Source organism: Tiliqua scincoides, chromosome 2 (genome assembly GCF_035046505.1).
Source record: "Tiliqua scincoides isolate rTilSci1 chromosome 2, rTilSci1.hap2, whole genome shotgun sequence".
In the NCBI taxonomy this organism is placed as follows: domain Eukaryota; kingdom Metazoa; phylum Chordata; class Lepidosauria; order Squamata; family Scincidae; genus Tiliqua; species Tiliqua scincoides.
The window spans coordinates 69,961,084-69,981,501 of NC_089822.1; the positions used below are offsets into that span (position 1 = coordinate 69,961,084).

Below are 20,418 nucleotides of genomic sequence, written 5' to 3' on the forward strand. Positions count from 1 at the left end.
CATGTTGCTCATTCCATGTGTGCTATTTGTCAAGAAATATAGCAAGAGTGCTGTAGTCATTTCAGCAAAGTGCTCATGGTTTCCCCCCTCCTCTGCCCTAATATCTTTGCTCACAAAAAAGCAGATACCCATCTTCACAATTGCCAGAGCATTTACTTACCACAGTTCTAGTGTACACCTCTTCAGCAAAATCAATGTCTTTGTACTTGGCTTCTGTTGGGTAAGTGTACATCTTCAACCACTGCAGAAGAGGAAGATCTAATCGAGTTCCTACAAAACAATACTGTGGAGCATGGATGTGTGTGTCAACCAAACCTGGCATGAAGAATTCACTGGGGAGAAAAAGCATAGGAAAAAAAAGCTCAGCTTCTACAATATTATCCTTCCAAGTCTCTTACGCCTTTGATTGTTATTGTCAACCTTGTGGTTGAACAATATGCTTGTTGGACCATCCAATCCTACCTAACCTATGAAATTAAGAACTGTATCACAGAGGGCATGATAGTGTATACCAGGGCTGGCTCAAACATGAGGCAAACTGGTTGCCTCAAGGAGCCAAACAGTGGGGGGGACCCATCTCTGTTTGCCTCCACTGCTCCTCTTTCTCTTCCACACCCTAGATTGGAAAAGGAAGAGGGGGACAGAAAGGAGAGGAGTGCTGAGCTAGTGCATTGGAGTGTGGAAACGCAGGGGCTGGCACATCATTGGGTAAGAGGGATAGCATTCGATTCCTTGGGCATCAGGAGGTCTTGAGTCAGCTGATACCATACCAGCATTCTACAAAAGCTGGTGGTTGATAAAGTGTTTGGACACTAATAACTTACTTCCACTGTCTAATAGGTAGAAAGAGCAATATTCTACAATTCAACTTCCTTAAAAGATGTTTTCATAGGATTCTATTGCTTTTATCCAGAGACTTGAACATCAACACTTTTTTCAAGTCAATACTAGTTTGAATTAGTGAGTCCATCACTGTTTCAATTCAGGCCAATTATTATTCAGCAACTGGCCCAGTGCCCTTACCACCCACTGTTGTATCCTGTCCTAGATCTGCTCACATGGGGCAAATACACTGATTATAACTTGACTGACAAGTGGAGTTGGGAGAAGCTGAAAACAATAATCTTGTCATTACAAAACACTGCTTTTGTGGAATTATAACATCAACAGTGAGATATGATAGTTCAGTATCTGCATGAACACAGATATGCAAAATGTCCCAAGCCACCTTCTAGTAATACCTTTATTAGGTGGATCAACCAAAACAGCATAATGCTCTGAGCAGCAGCCTTTCAAGTTCTCCAGAACTCTTCACCAATCCACATTTTAAGTTAAGCTACTGGAATGGGATGGGGAAGAGAGAAAAGCTGGGCATCATGCTTAATTGTTTGCCATTTATAACAGCCTTAAGAAGAACTGCAGGAAGGGTTACAAAGACTTATGGTCTAATCCAGTGGTTCTCAAACTCTCTGGGAGAGTTTGAGAGCTGCTAAGTTCTTGTGTGGGTGGGAGGGAGGAGGCAGCAGGTGCGGGGGAAGGCAGTGGCGCGATCCCCAGGTATGTGCTTGCATTTGGGGAAATGTTACAGACCTGTACTTTTAACAAGCTACGATGTATATTCTTTCAAGAATGGTAGTAAATGGGACTTACTCCTGGCTAAGAGTGGGTAGGATTGCAGCCTAGGACTGTTAAAAATTTTCTTGCTTGATGATGCCACTTCCGGTCATGACATCACTTCCGGTGGGTCCTGACAGATTCTCATTCTAAAAAGTGGGTCCCAGTGCTAAATGTGTGAGAACCACTGGATTATTTATTTATTAGATTTGTATTCCGCCTGTCTCCCCAAAGGGCACCCAAGGCGGCTAACAATCAAGTTAAAATGCAAGGTAACAGATAAACATTAAAAATGCAAAACACTTAAAAACAATTAAAACAAGATAAAATACATAGCAGCAGATTAAAAGCAAGCAGTAAAAGACATAATTTATAAATTTATAAAAACAGCCCTTATAGTGTCTCAAAGGCTTTCCTGAATAAAAAAGTCTTCAGGCCCTGATGGAACGTTAATAATGAAGAAGTTGCTCTCAATTCAAAGGGAAGGGAATTCCATAGTGCAGGTGCCACCACCGAAAAGGCCCTGTTTCTGGCTGCCATTCCCTTCACCACTCTCAATGACGGCACAACCAACAGGGCCCCTTCTGATGACCTTAGAGAACGGACCGGATTATACAGAAGAAGGCGGTCTCTCAAATACGCTGGTCCCAAACCATTTAGGGCTTTAAAGGTCATAACATATAGTTTGGCCCTAAATATGAATGTTTAGATCCAATCCTAACTAAGCTTTATGACAGCAGAACAGAGGTTCTGCTGCTGTAGATGGCAATATGATAGAGCACAGAGTGCACCACCTATGAACATTTTGGAACTACTGCCACAAACGGCAGCAGTGTCTGTGGCCCACTGCAACAGCCAACGACATGCATGAGTGCAGGTAAAACAGCACAGGGGCAGGTAGGTGGTAGGGATGAGATGGGGAGAAGAATGGGAGAGTATCTGGGCAGAAGGGTGGACAGGAGGTGGAACAGGGAAAGGGACAGGCAAGAGGCAGAATGTGGAAGGGAGGTATGTGAACCAGTGGCAGCAACTTGACTGGTATCTTAGCCTGCTCCCCTATTCCACCTCTCTTACTCTCACCAGACCTACATCACCAAACTGTCTGGGCATAGGAGACTTGCCCCAGGGCTTGAAGAGACCTCTGCAATTACCCCTCGCAGATGCAATGTGTGTTCCAACAGCACAGTTACATAGGCATTAGGATCATTAGGATTTGGGTGCTAATTATTTTTCTTTAAGATGTTAGACATAGCTCATTGACTTTTGTCTTTCATGTTTTCTCTAGATTAATATATCTACTACTATCTACAGAGCTATAAAAGTGCACCACTGTGTTGACATGGTTCAACTTGTTCCCCCACCACACCAAATGCCAGCTCAATAGCTGATTCCCCAGTAAATCCCAGATCTAACCAGGAGCCAAACAATGAAATATTCACAGGCTATGCAGATAATTTCTGCTTTTTCTCAGCCCAGAGTCACAAACTTCCCAGCCAAGAAAAGAGCCAATGATTGTTGCAACACATGCATGTAGACCACAAGGTATCTGGCTACAAAGCAGGGATTAATATATGGCATGCCTGCAACACATGAAGTAGGAATTTGTGAAAGTGTTCCTGAACAGATTCAGTTCTAATTTATCTCACTACTGAATAGAACTTTTAAAATAGTGTCCTCTTATATTTAGCAAGGGGAGAGCGACTATCCTCCCCAGCATGGTGTCTTTTCTAATGGTTGTTGCTGGTATTTCTTCGGCATCTTTTCCAGTTTGTGCACCCAATTGGGACAGGGAGCCATATGTTTATTTTGTGATGTAAGCTTTGTAAACTACTTTTTATAGAAAAGCATTATATAAATATTCTTAATAATAAAAATGTAGAGGAACACAGCAGGGACAAGGATAGGAAATTTCAACTCAGAGGTCATACATTCCATGCAGAACTGAACCCCAGTGTCTATCTTACAGAGTAGGCACCACTCCGAAGTGTGCCTGCACACTGGCATAAAGGGCAGAGAGAGACTCAAATGCATGGATAGTGTCCATAGTTCTGAATCTTTCCCTAGATAAATCTAATGCAAAATATGCTTTTGGTTGAACCAGGAAACTGGTTTCTGCCATGAGTTACATAATCCTGATTCAGCTCTCTGGGGGAAGGAAGCTTCTGTTACTATCCCACTTCAGTTATTATTCTCAGCATTTTCGTCAATCTTCATATGTGATTCATGAATATTTTGATACACACTCAATTTTTCTCCAAGTACTGTATATTAATTCTGCAATAGCCCTGTCATAAATCAGGCCTTTCTTGTGCAAGAAGCTGTAAATAAGGGTTTATTTCCAAAAGTATTGGTACATGTAAATCGTAATAATCTTCAAATTTCAAGGAAAGCAAACCAAAACAACTCCACTGGGTTGCAGCAGTGTGCTATACACTAATATGCCTCACACAGACTAAAATCTGGCCTTCTTTCTCTTACACAAGAAGGTAAAACAAAGAGACATCATGCTGCTCTCCAATTTCCTGCTATGCAAGAAAACCCACACTCATTAACTCAGCTGGAGTTTGCAGCCAACCTGTTCTGGCAAGGTTTTATAAATATAAACTGATAAAGTTGAAAAAGAACATTTCTGACATGTTTAAAGAACTTTTAGTCTTTACTCCAGTCTAACACCACAATCCTAAATGTGTTTCAAAGAAATAAGAAATTTGGAATAAGACCCATTGATTAAATTGAGACTTCCTACCAACTAAATGCACTCAGGAAAGCACCCTATTGCTGTATTACCCACTTTGGAGCTGTACCTTTAATTTCAGCAGTAGGGCTCTGGAGTAAAATTGCTGATTTGCATACCTAAACCTTCACACTAAAAATCCTCTTGTCCTTATACACAAAGGTTGTGTACAAGGCTTAAATACATAATCAACTCTAGGGTTCTTAAGTTCAACCACAGGTATGCTACCAGGTTTACTGTGAAATCTAATGCTGAGTCACAAGAAACACACCAACTTAGGGCTTATCCAACTTTCCAGAGCCAGTGCAGCTGTGCCAATGGGGCATGCACTGCATCCTATCGTGGGAAGGCAGTCACAGAGGCCTACTCAAGGTATGGGAACATTTGTTCCCTTACTTTGGGGCTACATCATGGCTGCACTAGTGCTGGAAAATTGGATAGGATTGGGCCCTTACTGTCCAATAGGAACTGCATTCTTAGCTATAAGTATTTACTGTAGATACTCGACTATAGTAAGTAAAATTTTTGCAAGAAATCAAGCTCCAATTATCACTTCATCTTATCTCTAAGTCAATCAGAGGGCAGAGCCTTTCAACTCTGAAAAGTTTCCTTTCTTTCTCAAGCAGCAACGCTCATAGAAGAGATGCAGAGATTGTTTCTACAGCAACTTCACTGGGAAATTCCCGTCAAAGTTATCCTTTTATTCTCCTTCCTTCGTTTCCTTTTGCAAATGCTGCTTGCAGCCTGGTTCTTTCAACACCAGGATGGGATCCTCCTTTCCATTTGAAACAAAGTCCCAGGCTACAATTCAGTGCACCATTATTTAAGAATAACTCCCATGGAAAGCAGTGGCTCTGCTTCTGAGTAAAAAGGGTTGCAAATATCTCATATCTCTGCTTTGAATTGAATTGCACACTCTGAGTTATGTGTTGTAAGTTGTATGTTATATGTAGAGCTTCTGGCTTAACACGCCAGACACCTTAAAGGTGGATTTGATTCATGGATCTCCTGCAGTGGTTCCCAACCTTTTTCACTTGCATATCCCTTAGCAGCCCATTTCCATAAATTGTACCCTTCATATTAGCAAAATGTTTGTAATAATACAAGCCCTCATCTCCTCTCTATGAAAACCCAGACTTCATGTATTCATCACATACTTTCTCTTTTGGAGAACAGAAGATTCTGCCTTTGCACTGTTTTGCACCAGAAGGATCCTGATAAATTCTGGGTGATTGATCACTTTCCACATTATGTTTCAGCTTTTTTACTGTGCTGGTTTTCAATCACTGGTTCATACATGAATTGATGACCGAAATCTAGCTATTGGTGGGGCTTTCACAGCCAACTAGCTACCTCCCTTCCTGCCTTGCTGGTCCTTGCAAGGCATTCCTGTCTTGCAAGGCATTCTGGAGCATGATCTGCTTTTTTCTACCATTATTCCATTCTTTTTCAAGTACCCCTAAAGGTCCTGTTGAGTGTCCCTGGGAGTACATGAATACCAGGTTGGGAACCACTGTTTTACTGGTATGTTGTTTACAATGCACTTACACTGATAGTGTTTACAAAAAGGTGATGAAGACCAGAATTTAAAAAGAATAAAAATGTATCTTATGATCTGTTACTATGTTTTTAATAAATTAGAGACTACAGTTCTTAGGTAACAATTAGGGGTGGGTTATTTTTCAGGATCTGGCTTTGGTTAAATCAGACAAAACTACAGTCAGACACCCCCCTAAGTTTAACCCCCGACCATATCGAGGGTCATAGAAAATTCCATGACTGTTGGCTCAAAACCTGCCCTCGACTTATCTGTGGGATCGATTTATAGGCATCTACGGTAGTTACTTTTGTTTTGTTTTTTCTTTCCAAGAAAGCTTACAAACACAAACAGTTTAGCAATACATTGGGCCTTTGTGTGCTTTGCTTTGTTCATAAGTAGCTATCCAGCTCATTCTGCTGGTCGTTACTAGTTACTGCATTCACTTTGGTCAGGTTGTTTCTTTGTGCCCATCCAGCCAAGTGTAGGAATTTTCATTCAGTCTGCTAGAAGGTATAGGCACTCTCTCTCCATTGCATCTGGTCACCCTGAATACACACAATCATAAAAGCATTCTAGGCCTACTTATTTCTGAGGTTGTATCTGCACTTCAGGCTGGTAGTGTGCTTCAGTGCAGGGAATCTTATATCTTCTTTTCAGAAAAGAGTTAGAATCCACTTCCAGGTTCATATTTCCTTCCCCCTCTCAGGACCCTAACATTTTCGTAACCATTAAAATACCAACAGGGTCTGGTACTATGTGCCGCTTTATCTCACATGCACAACCCTTCACACCCCACTCCAGAGGAGAAGCCAGACTGCAAGAATAAAATGTGATTGGCCTCATCAAAACTGCATCGTTGACACCTTTTATTAAAAGCTAAACCTCTAGTTATACTTGGCATGTCTCTATACTCTTGAGTAGGTAGAAGCACCCTGTTTTTGAAGACATTTCTCATATATCTGGGTCGATATTTCTGTATACATATCAAGATGCAAGACAGCAGGCATAGGGAAATGGTAAAGAACATGAGTTGTGAACTGGAAGTCTCTGCTTCAAATCGCCCCTCAGCCATGAGCTCACTATGCGTTATACTGCATGTAAAATACAATCTCATCACCAATTCTCTCCCACCACCTCTGTAATATGGAAATAATAGTACCAATCCTATAATAAAGATTGCTGGAAGGATTACTATAGATAAAAATTAAGCACTTGAACTACACAGAAAAGGTGTTTTCCAAATATCACCGTCATCATCACTGAAAAATATGGATGAAAATATCTGGGGACAAATACAAGTTAAAAGAAATGCATACTTATTACTGAGCTCTCGAACTTCAGATGCTTTGAAACCCCATTTCTTTGCCAGTTTCTCCTGCTCATCAGCTGGTTCCAAAAATGCAATCTAAGAGGAAAAAAGAATAACATATTTAAATGTGAGTGAATGAATGAATGAATAAACCTTTATTAGGCATAGATAGAGAAATCATAAAAGCAAACATAATTAGTCCTAGTCCCGTTTATCAAAAACGGAGTTAAGATACTAAATTACTAAAAAACATTTACAGTTCAACATAAAATATCGACATTTTTGACAAATTACATTAAGAAGTCTTGGAAATCACCAAGAGTAAAAATTTAGAAATTCCCTCTAGCACATCTGGTGAGCAGTCATTTAGGAGACACTTCAGTTTTGCCTCATCCGAAAGCCCATTCATTTTGCCGAGAAGTGGAGTCATGTAAGTGTGGCGGGATCTAGTGTGCCGAGGACAATAAAAAAGAATGTGTATGATTGATTCAACATTTCCCAAATTACAAGGGCAGAGGCGTTCTTTATATGGTATTTGCCTATATCTGCCTTCTGTGACCTTGGATGGAAACACATTGAATCTTGCCAAAGAGACTGCACGACGTTCAGAGGGGTTGATCAGAATACTCAGATAAGGAGCCATTTGCCCATACTTTAGCGGAATAGAGAAATTAAGAGGGGAGCAAATTCTAGAAGCAAGTTCAAAGAGGTTTTGTGCCTCAATGTCTAGCATTCTTTACTTTACCTTTTGATAAACTTCAGGGAATGGATAGAAACTTAAAAAATCCAATGAAAAACCAATTGATTCGATTTTTGATTTAATTTGGCTATACCATTTAGAAGAACCAGACTCAGATAGCATTCTGGATAGGAGACTGCCTGGTTTCACATTATAATGTAATTGGAGCCAATAGCGTATGGTTAAAAGCCATGCTCTTGATACTAAGAGCGATTGTCCGGTCTCCAAACATAATGCAGAGTATGGTACAGATTTAGGTAAACCCAGGATAGCCCTCAAAAATTTTGCTTGGATACTCTCAAGGGTGTGATTTATAGAGCTAATCCAGATAGGGCACCCGTACAGGAGCTGTGCCGATACCTTGGCATTAAATACCTTGAGAGCAGCTGGTATATAACAATTGCCCTGACTAAAAAAGAATCGATTGGTGCTCTGCAAAGTGACATGGGCCAAGTTGGTAACCAATTTTTGATGAGTACCCCAGCAAAGATTGTAATGGAAGTGAATTCCAAGGTATTTAAAGCTTTTGACCTGTTCCAGTTTCTCCCCTCCGATAGACCAAGTACCTGGGCACCATGATTTTGAAAAGACCATAACTTTGGTTTTCTGAGAGTTCAGTTCAAGTTTGTTACATTTCAGATAGTCAGAAGTTCTATTTAAAAGTCGCTTAAGTCCAATAGGTGTACAGGATACTAGCACTGCATCATCTGCATAAAGCAATGCTGGAATATGCATTGAACCTAGTTTGGAAAAATGTCCATCTATCTGAAGCAAAAAGGGGGTAAAATCGTGCAGAAAAAGATTTAAAAGAGTGGGTGCTAAAATGCACCCCTGTTTCACTCCCCTTTCGACCTGAATTTTGGGGGTCAATTTCCCCGAAGATGTAAATTTAATTTGGCAGGTGGTGCCTGTATAAAGTTTCTGAATAAGAGTTAGAAGTCTAGGGTCTATATTGAGTTTAACTAGTTTGTCCCATAGCAGCGATCTATTAACTGAGTCAAAGGCTCCTTTAAGATCCAGAAAAGCAACATATAATTTTTGATTTTTTAGCCTTGTGTACTTGTCAATCAGATGAGCTAAAACAGCACAGTGATCAATTGGTGAAGATCCTTTTCGAAATCGTATCTGATCCCACCCTGGAAGGCCCAGATCTTCCATCCAGGATAGCAGCTTGTTTAAAAGATGTTTTGCATAAAGTTTTCCCCCCACTGATAAAAGGCTTATAGGTCTAAAATTGGAGGGATCACGATGGTCGCCTTTTTTGTAAATAGGCACTATAATAGCATTTGTCCATTCAGCTGGTATTATACCTGTTTGGTCCACCACTGTGAATAATGAGGATAGAATAGGGGCCCACCATTCGGGGTCCACTTTCAGGATCTCTGGCAATACCAAATCTGGCCCAGGAGCTTTCCCTTGTTTACTTTGAGAGACTAGCTCTATAATTTCTTCAGTGAATACAGGAGGCCATGGGGTGGTTGCTGAAGGATTTAAAGTAAAAGATGCTAAGCCACTTTCACCCTCTTGGCAATATAAGGTGGAGAAAAAGCGGCACCACTCTTGTGGGGAGATGACCATCTGACAGCGAGGTGCCGTTTTCTGAGCAGAACTGGTGATTATACCCCAAAATTGCTTAGAATTTTTATGTTCTATGGAGGCTAGTAGTTTATACCACAAGCGGGAAGCATAATTATGTCGCTTTTCTTGGATCAGTTGTTTCAGCTGCTTCTTTAAAATAAAATATGTATCGGGAATTTGAATAGCCCCTGAATAGCAGTATTGCTGGTAAACGGATCTAATCTGATTTTTGAGATCCATACAATCCCTATCAAACCAAGGGGATATTGTTTGGGATCCCTCCCCTATACCACCTTTAGCAGAGGGTATATTAGTGTAGGAGACTAAAGAGGATGAAACCCTAGAGATTAATAACTCATATATCTTAATTAGTTCTATCGGATCTGACTCATTTAAAAGTTGGATTCTATAGCTCTTGTACGGCTCCGTGTAGAGCAGTTCGCTCATTTTCTGATTAATTGTAGTATTCCACATGATTTTAGGCCTAATTTCATATTCATTTTCAGGCTCTACATCAGGGGTGGAGTACTGGAAAGAACCTAAAACTAGCTTGAGTATTAAAGGAAAATGGTCACTCATTCCTAGATCATCAACCAAAAAATCAATAACATTGACCTTGAGGTGAAGTGGAACCGAGAAATAATCTATAACACTGGAACGAATGGCTGAAGCATAAGTGAATTCACCTGAATTGGGGAAATCTACAAGGCCATTTAACCATATTGTATTAAAATTGACACAGAATCTGGCCAAATAGAGGTCAGCTGCATTCGTTTTATTATCTTTGGAAAATCTTTCTAAAGAAAATAAATCAAGGAGAGATGAATCAGGATCTAAGTTTGCGGCAGTACTGAGCAGCAGCTCTGAATTTCCAACCCTGGCGTTGAAATCGCCACCAATAAGACAATGGCATGAAGAAAATTCCATGTCTAACTCCGTGACAATTTTAGAGAAGGTGCTCCAATTCTGGGATAATAATTGGTTGTTCAAGCCAGGAGGAAGATAAACATTTACAATTATTAACTGGAGATTGTTAAGAATAAGCTTAACTGCATGACATAATTTGCTAGTTGTCTTGGTGACCACCAGTTCTGAATTTAGCTGGGAAGAGACAAAAATTGTCATCCCCGCTTGCAAACGCCCCTTGGAGCTTATTCTATAAGCTGGAATGTTGTAGGAATTAAAATTTAAATATTTTAATGTGAGTATTTAATTTAATATTTTAATAAATATTTAAATGTGAGTGTTTGATAAGACTATCTCTCTGCATGTGTTTCCTGTCAATTTTAGATTTACCTAAAGGCAAATTAGTAATGGTACAGGTGATATTATATGAGGTTCACATTTTTTACAGAAAAAATACATTCACATTAAATCTTCCACTTAATTGCTTTTTCAGAACAACTCCAAAATATGGCCTACTCAGTACACTCAAGAGTGTGGTGTTTTATATTATATTATATTATATATTATATTATATTATATATTAGCTGTGGTGTTATATTCAGTACTATGACCAACAATTTGAAGCACACATGTGCTGGTCCTGTTCCGCAAATACAAGACTCAGATAATTCTTCAGACTGCTTCATATCCTAAGGCAAATCTATAAATATTACAGACAGTAGTTAATTCAAATTTCCAGCACCAGTGCAGACCCAAGGTAAGGGAACAAATGCTCCCTTAACTTCAGGAGGCCTCCGTGACTGCCTTCCCACCACTGGATGTAGTGCATGCCCCACTGGCACAGCTCTACCAGAACGGGAAAATTGGATAGGATTGGGCCCTCATAATAAGCATGGAGTCAAAAGTGTGGTGAGCAGACTGAACTACTGAACAAACCTGCATGAAACCATGATTTGTTAAACATGGTATTGTACTATTTTTAAATCAAAACTTGCCCATAGACTGTGATTTGTGTGAGGCGAACAAGCTAAGATCTGAATTCTTGGTTTGAAATTGTGCTAACTGCAGTTTTTCGCATTATGTCTGAATTCACTGACAATTGACAAACTACAATTAAAGCCATCAAACAATCTCAAGAGGTAGCTGCATGTGGAAAAAGGAATGAATTTATGGAGGCGAGTCCTGAGCAGATGAGAAACAAAAGCAAAGACCAGCTCTAAATTATAATTTTTCTGATGAACATCTAGAAGCTCATACCATGGTATGGGTTCTTAACTGTGGTTAGCACAAACCATGGTTTCACCTTTTATTTGAACCAGCCATTATCAATTCAGAACAGAGGAAAAAAAAAGGATATGGCTTTTGCTGTAACATTTAAAGTAGATTTGAACATATACCCAAGCACTGATGGTTGTGCAGGAGCCTGCAAATTTGTCAATTCTTCTTATCAATCTTATCAGAAATGACCATAAGCTGATCATTCAAATTCTCAAGAGATGCCACTGTGCTTCTCAGAATAGGAAACATTACAAGTGATTTATGTTAATAACTGTTAAATAAGCTACAGTGCAATCCTATGTGTGTCTGCTCAGAAGTAAATCCCACTGAATGTACCTATTTACTTCCTGGTAAGTATGTATAGCATGACAGCCCTAGACTATTTTGGAAATGAATAAATTCAGTCATTACCTCCTATCACAATATCTCATTAACATTTACCATTGCACTGCATGACAGTTAATGAGACACAGCAGCACTGGCCCATGATATAATACCTAGTGGTCTTAAAGTAGAGTTACCACATTCACAGAGGCAAAAATAAGATTACAGGGGCTCTGCACTTTTAATCCTCACCCTTACTCAAGGAAACTATTATCTGTTCAAGAAGTCATGAATGCATCTGTTTTAATACTGGTTGCAACTCAGGACACTGGTTGTACATACATACAGCAAAAACATGTACACATATAGTAAATACTACATGCCAGCTTCTAAACACTGCTTACACAGACAAATAAATCAGCAACCCACAGTCGTGCCACAGCAGCATGTGGCTTGGCTTCCACTCTGGCAAAAGCAGGAAAAGGGACAGCAGTGATGGAGGTGCACCATATGTAGCAATGTGTTGAATGCTTTACCCATAAATATCCACATGCCAGCGATGATTGCTTACCACACACTGTTGTGAACACACCCTAATCTTTAGATCTAGATCTTCCGCAGTTTTGCTGAACCTTTAAGTTGTTTGTTTTTGAAGCCATTTTGGCACTGATGAATTTTAATCTGAAATATTATATTTCAGATTATTATTATTCAAAATGTGATGAAAAATAAAATATCAAAGATGCTCTTGTGGAGTTATCCACTGATAGTTCATACAAGGTAATCGTTCTTGGGGTGTTTTTTTTTGCCCTAATTTGAAGTGACATGTTTTGGCATATGTGTCCGCACTACTCAATTACTTAAGATGCATATGCTTTCTAAATCAGATCTTCTGATGAGCAATAAAATAAATGTCACAGGGGTGCTGAAGTCAAACTGGAAGGAGAGTGACTAATGCCACTTACTGAACACAAACTTGCTAACTAGAATAAGTGTAAGAAAGACAAACACGTAACACCAGATGGCAAGTGCTGGAGACAGGCTTGTTGCCATGGAAGAGCAGCTGCCTATACAGAAATCATAGAAAGGTATCTGAAATAGCTTGGTGTTGCGGTAGCAAAACTACATACTATGATCAGCATACAAACGTCATCTGAGGAGAAAAGACAATGTATAAACAGCAAGGCAAGAAGAACAAAAGTTATTTAAAGAAAGCTGTGATAGGTTAGGCCACGGTCACATTCAGGTTTGTTCCTTTCTTTTTGCTTCTTGTGTACAATATAGACCTAGTCTGTGAACATTAAACTAATCAGGATGCAAGTGCAATATCACTTGATGCTTCTTCCCAACTGAACACGTGAGCTCCATCAAAAAGCCTAGAGTTTGATGTGAGATGAGGTGATATGAACATTTTATGTCTGACATTTGATCTGGAAGACTTTGTTCATTTCCATGAGTCACCATTCTATTCTATATATATGCATGTCTATCGAGTCTATCCAAAGATTGGCAAACCCCACATCATGAGCCACATGACATGCAATTCCTGGAATAATCAATAAACTGAACAGAAGTTATTTATGAAGTGCCTAGGCTGCATATGCAAAAGTGGTCAGAAGAATGGAATTGTGGAGTATGGTTGAACTGGGAAATGTTGAATGAAGAGGCAAAGCCCCAAAGCATGCTTTCCTGCACTTGAAAAAGCCCTTCTGTCCACCCTGAGCCTCATACTAGTGCTTGTTGCATTGGATTTGGCCTCTCAACCCATAAGTAACTGTTAATGATGTCATCGCCAGTTATATCCAGTAGTACTTCAAATAGGTGAACCATGTAAAGTGATACCGCAGAGGACAAATGTTGAGGAACACTGCTCAATCCTATCTTCCTACTCTGTATGCAGATCCATCAATGGCACTGCTTGTTAAAATCCTTTCATCATTCCTCTTTTTCCTTGTTGAGTTTTTAACCAAGAGAAGTCCAGAGATCTGTCTCTGAGCAAGCCACCCTGACAGGGTGACCCTTAAGACTAATTTTCCTTTGACCCTCATCAAGATCAAGAACACATATTGAAGAATGGGACAATATTTCTCTGAATTTCTGATGCTCTAACCCAGCGCTTCTCCAAGTGTGGTCCATTGATCGTGCCAGTCTGATGGGACATCTGCAGCTGTTCTGTGACATAGCTTATAAGCTTTCTCCAGAATTGAGAGTTACCTGAGGGAAGAGCAGCCAGATTTTGCTTGAGGAAACAGAAACATAGCCAGAGAGGCACACAATCCTTGGACTTGTGGATTAAGCACACACAAAAAAGTAGATCCACTACTGGGGTGTGATTCTGTAGGGATACAGAGCAGCATCTAGGACTTGGCATCTCCATGGTGGAAACACCATTTCCTTTTTGTATTTGAAATTAGAGTAGGAAAGGAATTCAATGTTGGACCAGAAATGCTGGATTGAAATGTGGCTCAAGCTACTAGAAGGAAGAGTGCTTCCTTCTTGCTGGTGTCTGAGCGGGAAAGAGAGCCATTGTTCTCATCCACCTTTCATTGCAGCCCCATTCTCATTCCAGTGCCTCTTTTTCGTTATTACTAAAGTTTCAATGCTAGTCTATGTCAGCTTACCAGGAGTAAGACTGATTGAACTCTGGGAGTTATTCCTGAGTAAACACATTTAAGTAACAATAAGCACCTGTCTGTCTCTCTAATTCAACTTTAAAATGTGAACAACGCAGGGTTCTGACATCAAATTAACACAAAGTTCCTTAAGCAGCGTTTTGAACTGGGGTACATTGAGAATACTAATTTCAATAAGACGTCCTTGGCTTATCTTTCTAATTCTCACATCCATATATGGCTAATTTAGAAGGAAGTTTTCTACAAAAAGTGTCCTGAAGTAGGAAAGAGAAAGGAAGGGAGGGAACTCCTTGAGGCAGAAAGGGAGGGAACTCCTTGACTCATGTCTCTTATTCTCACTTCTTCATAAATGGCTAATTATAGAAGGCCATTTTCTAAAAACAAAAAGTAAGAAGTAAGAAAGAGAGGGAGGGAGGGGGTATTGGTCCCTGGCACACTGGGGGGGGGGGGAATTTGCCGGTCCACCACTTTCCACCACATCATGAAGTTTGAAAAGCACTGCTCTAGGCCATTATTCTTATCTCTACTACTTGTCCTCTTCCACTCCATCGCCATCTTTCCTTTCCAGTCTAGGGAGTGGGAAAAGCAGAAGTTAGCACATCATAAAGTAAGCAGGGTCAGCATTTGGCCCAGTGCTTCAGATGTCAGGAGCTCCTGGGTCAGCCTGGGTTAGCTATGACTCTAGATGAAGCCTCCCCTACTAACTTTTTTCTTCCTTCTCCTTCATAGCAGCTGTGCTGAAGCTATGCATTCACAACATAGCCCAGTTTTCCATTGCCTTCTTGCAAGCAGATATCCTCAACCACACTCCAGCTCCCTTTAGATCCTGTTATTACACCAATAAAAATAGGTAACCTAAGAAGTCCTGCACTTTGCATAGGCATTGTGTCACAGCAGCAATTTTCAACCACTGTGCCATGGCACAGTGGTGTGCCATGAACGTCCACAGGCGTGCCACAGGAGTTTGAGGGATGGTCATTTATTGATAGGGCCATTGGGCAATGTGAGCCTCTGTCAGCAACATTGTGAAAAAACTGATGGTGTGCCTTGACAATTTTAGCACCTTGTCAGTGCGCTGTGAGATGAAAAAAGTGGAAAATCGCTGTGCCACAGAGACAGCATGCCCTTGCTAATTCCCCTGCCAATATTCTCCCCCTTCATTAGTTGTCAGAGTAGCAACACTTTCTAACAGCATAATTCTATAAGTGTTTACTCAGAAGAAAGTCCCATTGGATTCAGTGGGGCTTACTCCCAGGAAAGTGTTATAAGATTGCAGCCTTAGGGCCCAATTTTATACAGTTCACTCCGGCTCACCGCCACGCACTGGGTTGCAAATGTGCCACAAGGCTAGCACCAGGCAAGCACAGGAGCTCCACTGCTCAGCAGTTGTGTGGACTGCCAATCAGTGAAGAGGTAGGTGGGGGCATGAGGAGAGGTGGGGAGGAGGCATTCTGGGGGAGGGAGCGAGGAGGGAGGGAGGCCACCAGCCCAACACGGAGACCCCAAATTCTACACCGACCTTTTGGTTGACAGAATTGAGTAGTCCCACTGCAGGGCTACTCGGCTTACCTAGGGGAAGGGGACAAAAGTCCCCTTCTCCCAAGGCACCACTGGCATTGCCTGCAGAGCATGGAGGATGCAGCAGCAGCCATTTTTGGCACTGAGCACAAGATTGGGCTGTTAATCAATTTCATTTATTGTGTTGTGTTTCATTTGTAAGTGTTGCTTTATCTGCTTCCTTCCCATGCCCTACTATTCTATACAAACCTCTCAATAAACAATATATTTACGGTACAGTATTTCAGTTTCATTTAGGTTGTGAGTACTTTTTTCTCTGGTACCGTTATGACTTGAATTTACCACAGCAATGGTTAAAGATCCTTTAAAATGCTTGTTCTGTGTGTGTGTGTGTGTGTGTGTGTGTGTGAGAGAGAGAGAGAGAGACCAGTGGTAAAAATGAGCTAGACTTAGCCTTGCCATTCAACCTTGTGAAAGACACTCAGAAAACTTTCATCTTAGGGGTTCACTTTTTAAGTAGAGTTTTTGAAGACTCCTTCTCCTTGCATCTCAAACATTTGACTCTAGTCTTCTGCACCTAGGTTTGCCAGAGGAATGTTTTCAAAAGAGAGTGGAAAATGATACGCCACCAGCCATCAACATGGAAGACTAGTAAGTTCCTTTGCCACAATGACTACTCTTTCCACACTTCTCCTTTTTGTTTGTGTTACCAAATGGCAAATTGTAAACTTCCTAGGATGAGTTTTGATCTAAGAGTTATCTGCTCCTGATCCTTACTCTTGTTTAGTACAGCGAATAAGATAATAGTAAAGAAAGCCAGTTTTGTAAAGCAGTCTTTACAGTCATATGAAACATGGCAGAAATAGTAGAGTAAGGAACTATACTATAAGTACTGTAATATAAAAGAAAAAAATTGTGTTAAATGGGCTGTAGAGCCAAGAAGTGCAAAGCTGTTGTTGTTGCTATGCCAAACACTCTTATTAATTGTCTCAGCAATTGTGCATTCGCCACACATATGCAAAAATAAATAGTATGAGATTGCACAGTAATACATTCTGTTAAGCTTTTAACTGTACATTTAAAAACAGATGCGGAAAGGAACATATAATTGCACAACTTGCTAAATGAGCAACTAATTTGCAGCTCTAAGAATACATAAGGCCAGATGTCCAAAGCAACAAAGTCTGCAAGCATTTAGCATTATTTTATCTAATGGCTGAGTAAAAATTGTACTTACAGCTAGCAGAGGCATAAATGTGAAGAATATTTAGAGAAATTATGGAAAAGTGTGCATGAAATGGCATTCTGCACCTTTACATACACTAGAAATAATATCAAATGCAGTGTTAATGTACTATTTGGAATCTGAACATAGGTGAGCAGAGCAATGGATGGGCAACCCCCACCCCATGAACATATATTTTTAAGATTGGTTGAAATAACTTATTTAGTTATATGAATGTGCAATTTTTTAAAAGTCAGTTTTGTGGCCATATATTCTGTGATCCATTCTGGTGAATCATCTCGTTTTATTCTTACGCTTGTAAGAACCACCTTCAAGAAAGAATGTGATTATTCAGAATTAAAGACAGGATCAAGTCCATTTTAAATCTGAAAATATAGTTTTCCTTGGCATATAGAGTTTTATATTTTTAAAACAAGCAGGCAAAAGAGATGTACCAGAAGCACTGGACACCACTGTACTCACCATGCTTATCTAAAACCCATCTTTTCTAGCATCAGAAGGAGTCTCAGATATGCCGTATATTGAGACTGCAATCATGTGCACAGTAAACTGGGAGTGAGTTCCACTGAAAAAACACAGGACTTACTTCCAAGTCAACAAGCACAGGCTTGCACTATAAATATATGAAGCCAATATGAATTTTCTATGCAAAAGTCTCAGGATTTCAAACACTTGTAGTCAGTAAATGTCAAATACTCAGAAATCCACTGATTGTATCCTGTACCCTATAATAAAGCACGTGCACACGCACACATTCAGCTCTAATTTCCTACTCACACTCCCTTGCACAAACACCCAATGCTCACACTCCAGCATAACCCAGCATTAGTATATCCTTCCTCCCCTCACAAACATTCTGCCACAATCATCCAAGAGTTCCAGTGCTAATTTATCCTATATGATATTCCCAGGGTCAGCCTACCTATGAGGCTAACAGAGGCAGTCGCCTCAGGCAGCATATTGGCAGAGGGTACCTACTTTCACCCACCTATTTGCCTCCACTAATCCTTCTCCTCTTCCCACTCCCTGAACTGGAAAAAGGAATGCAAAATGGAAGTGTGGAAGAGAGCAGGGGGCTCGACTGCTGTAGGAGCAGAGACTGGCACACCACCATTTGGCATGCTGCCTCAGGCATTAGGAGATCTTGGGCCAGCTCTGGGTATACTAAAACAATCACATCTTCAGACTCTTAACATACAATAGGTTACCCTTAATGTGGATTCAAAAGGGAAATAAAATTCACTTGGATAATTATATGGATATGAGTCAGCATGAAAAAAAGAGTTGAAAGACTTTTAAGTGTTCTTATTCAGTGCCTGTGTATGTAGCTGGTTTCTAATCTATGTTAGCAATTAACAATACATGCTAAGAGAGCAGCAGCCTTTATTGGTTGCTTCTTTAACAATGCATAGGGTCCATGCATAGAGTTCTTGCATTTAAAACATCAACATGCATCACACATTGTGAGCTATCCAAAATACAGAGCATCTACCTTAGGAATGCACCACATTTGCCATGAATTGCCTAAAACCCATGCAGACGGAGTCTTTTCTCATGTTCAGAAAGGACCCAATCCTATCCAACTTTCCAGCACTGCAATGCAGCCCCGAAGTAAGGGAACAAATGTCCCCATACCTTGAGGAAGCCTCTGTGACTGCTACTCCACCACAGTACATGCCCCATTGGCATTGGCAGGGCTGCGCTGTGCCCCATTGGCACAGTGCATGCCCCTTTGGCACTGGAAGACTGGATAGGATTGGACCCCCAGACAGGCCATGCATGAAACCTATTCAGCCGACATATGAATCACGTGTGCACCGCTTCAGCCCAGCCCAGCCCGGGGTCTTTCTGCACTTGGCACCACTGAGCCCTCCAGGGCGCGTCCGCGCTGCGCCGCCTCGCCTCGCCAGCCCCACTGAGGCTGAGAGGGAAAGTTCTGTGAAAGTGGCGGGCGGGCGGGCGAGCGAGCGCGAGGCTTGGCGAGGACCGGGCTGGCTGGGCGGGGGCGGCCCCACCCCGAGGACGAGGGTCATTCCTGGCACGTGCCTGCTTCAGGGCTCTCACACCTGCGGCGGGGCGGTTATGCAACGCTGCTTGGCACCTGCTCGCCCTGCCCAGCCTTCCGCGGCGACTCCTCCCGCGCACGCAGCGCCTGCCCCCTCCGAGCTCCCCTTCCCTTCTCACGCGTCTCCCACCCGCTCCCCACAGGTACCCCCCGCGCCACAGCAGGGCTCCTCCGCCCCCTCCTCTCTCCTCAAACCCGCTCAGGCTTCTTGCCACCCACGCCTCGTGTCGGAAGGCGCTCGCCCTGCGGCAGCCCACGTGCCAGGCAGCCGCGTGTGTCCGTGTCCTCCCCCCTCCCCGCCCGGACTCACCTTCCCGCTCTCCTCCACCCCCAACAGGTGTCCTGGCAGCGTGTCCATGGGAGAGCTGCGGGTGGAGTGCGCAAAGGTCCCCCTGAAGATGTGCGCCAGCGGGGAAGCCTTCGGGGAGCCCATGGCGCGCGCCTCTTGGCCGGACCGGGCAAAGTGGGCGAGGGTCACCGCCAGCTGCTGCTGCCCACCTCCCTCGGCGGTGCGCACCCGGAGGGCTGCTGCTGCTGCTGCTGCTACTCCCGCGAGTCCTCCCTCCGCCCGTGCCAAGAGCGGTTCCCACAGCACCTGTCACCATTTCTCCACCCCCACGCCAAGACTTTCCCCCTTCGGGGTGTGGTTACGAGCGCTGGCAGCCTCGCCGCCCTCCTCAGGCTGCAGCTCGACAGGTTGTCCAGCTGCGTCGCTGGCTGAGGATGCGCGCGCCTCCCCTGCGCCTTGGAGGTCCTGAGTGCGGGAGGTGCCAGCCCAGCCCAGCCCAGCCCAGCCCAGCAGCCACCGAAACCTCCTCAGCACAGCTAGGCAGGGAGACTGGTGCCCACGAGCTCCGTGCAAGTCAGATTCACATGCCTGTTTCTACAGCCCTGGCTGTGTGAGCTCAGAACAGGTGCCTTCTCTACCTGTTGC

The 20,418-nt window shown here is 42.2% G+C and overlaps 1 protein-coding gene across 1 annotated transcript in view; it reads right to left on the bottom strand.

Annotated features, from left to right (window-relative positions):
* Positions 1-19,917, bottom strand: part of GDA (guanine deaminase) — a 53,799-nt gene extending 33,882 nt beyond the window's left edge. Inside the window, exons 1-3 of the mRNA XM_066616445.1 lie at positions 19,795-19,917; positions 7,205-7,293; positions 161-332 (exon numbers count right to left, since the gene is read on the bottom strand). Of these exons, the coding sequence (XP_066472542.1) occupies positions 161-332; positions 7,205-7,293; positions 19,795-19,917 (384 nt within the window). The remainder of the gene's footprint in view (positions 1-160; positions 333-7,204; positions 7,294-19,794) is intronic.
* Between the last annotated feature and the right edge of the window lie 501 nt (positions 19,918-20,418).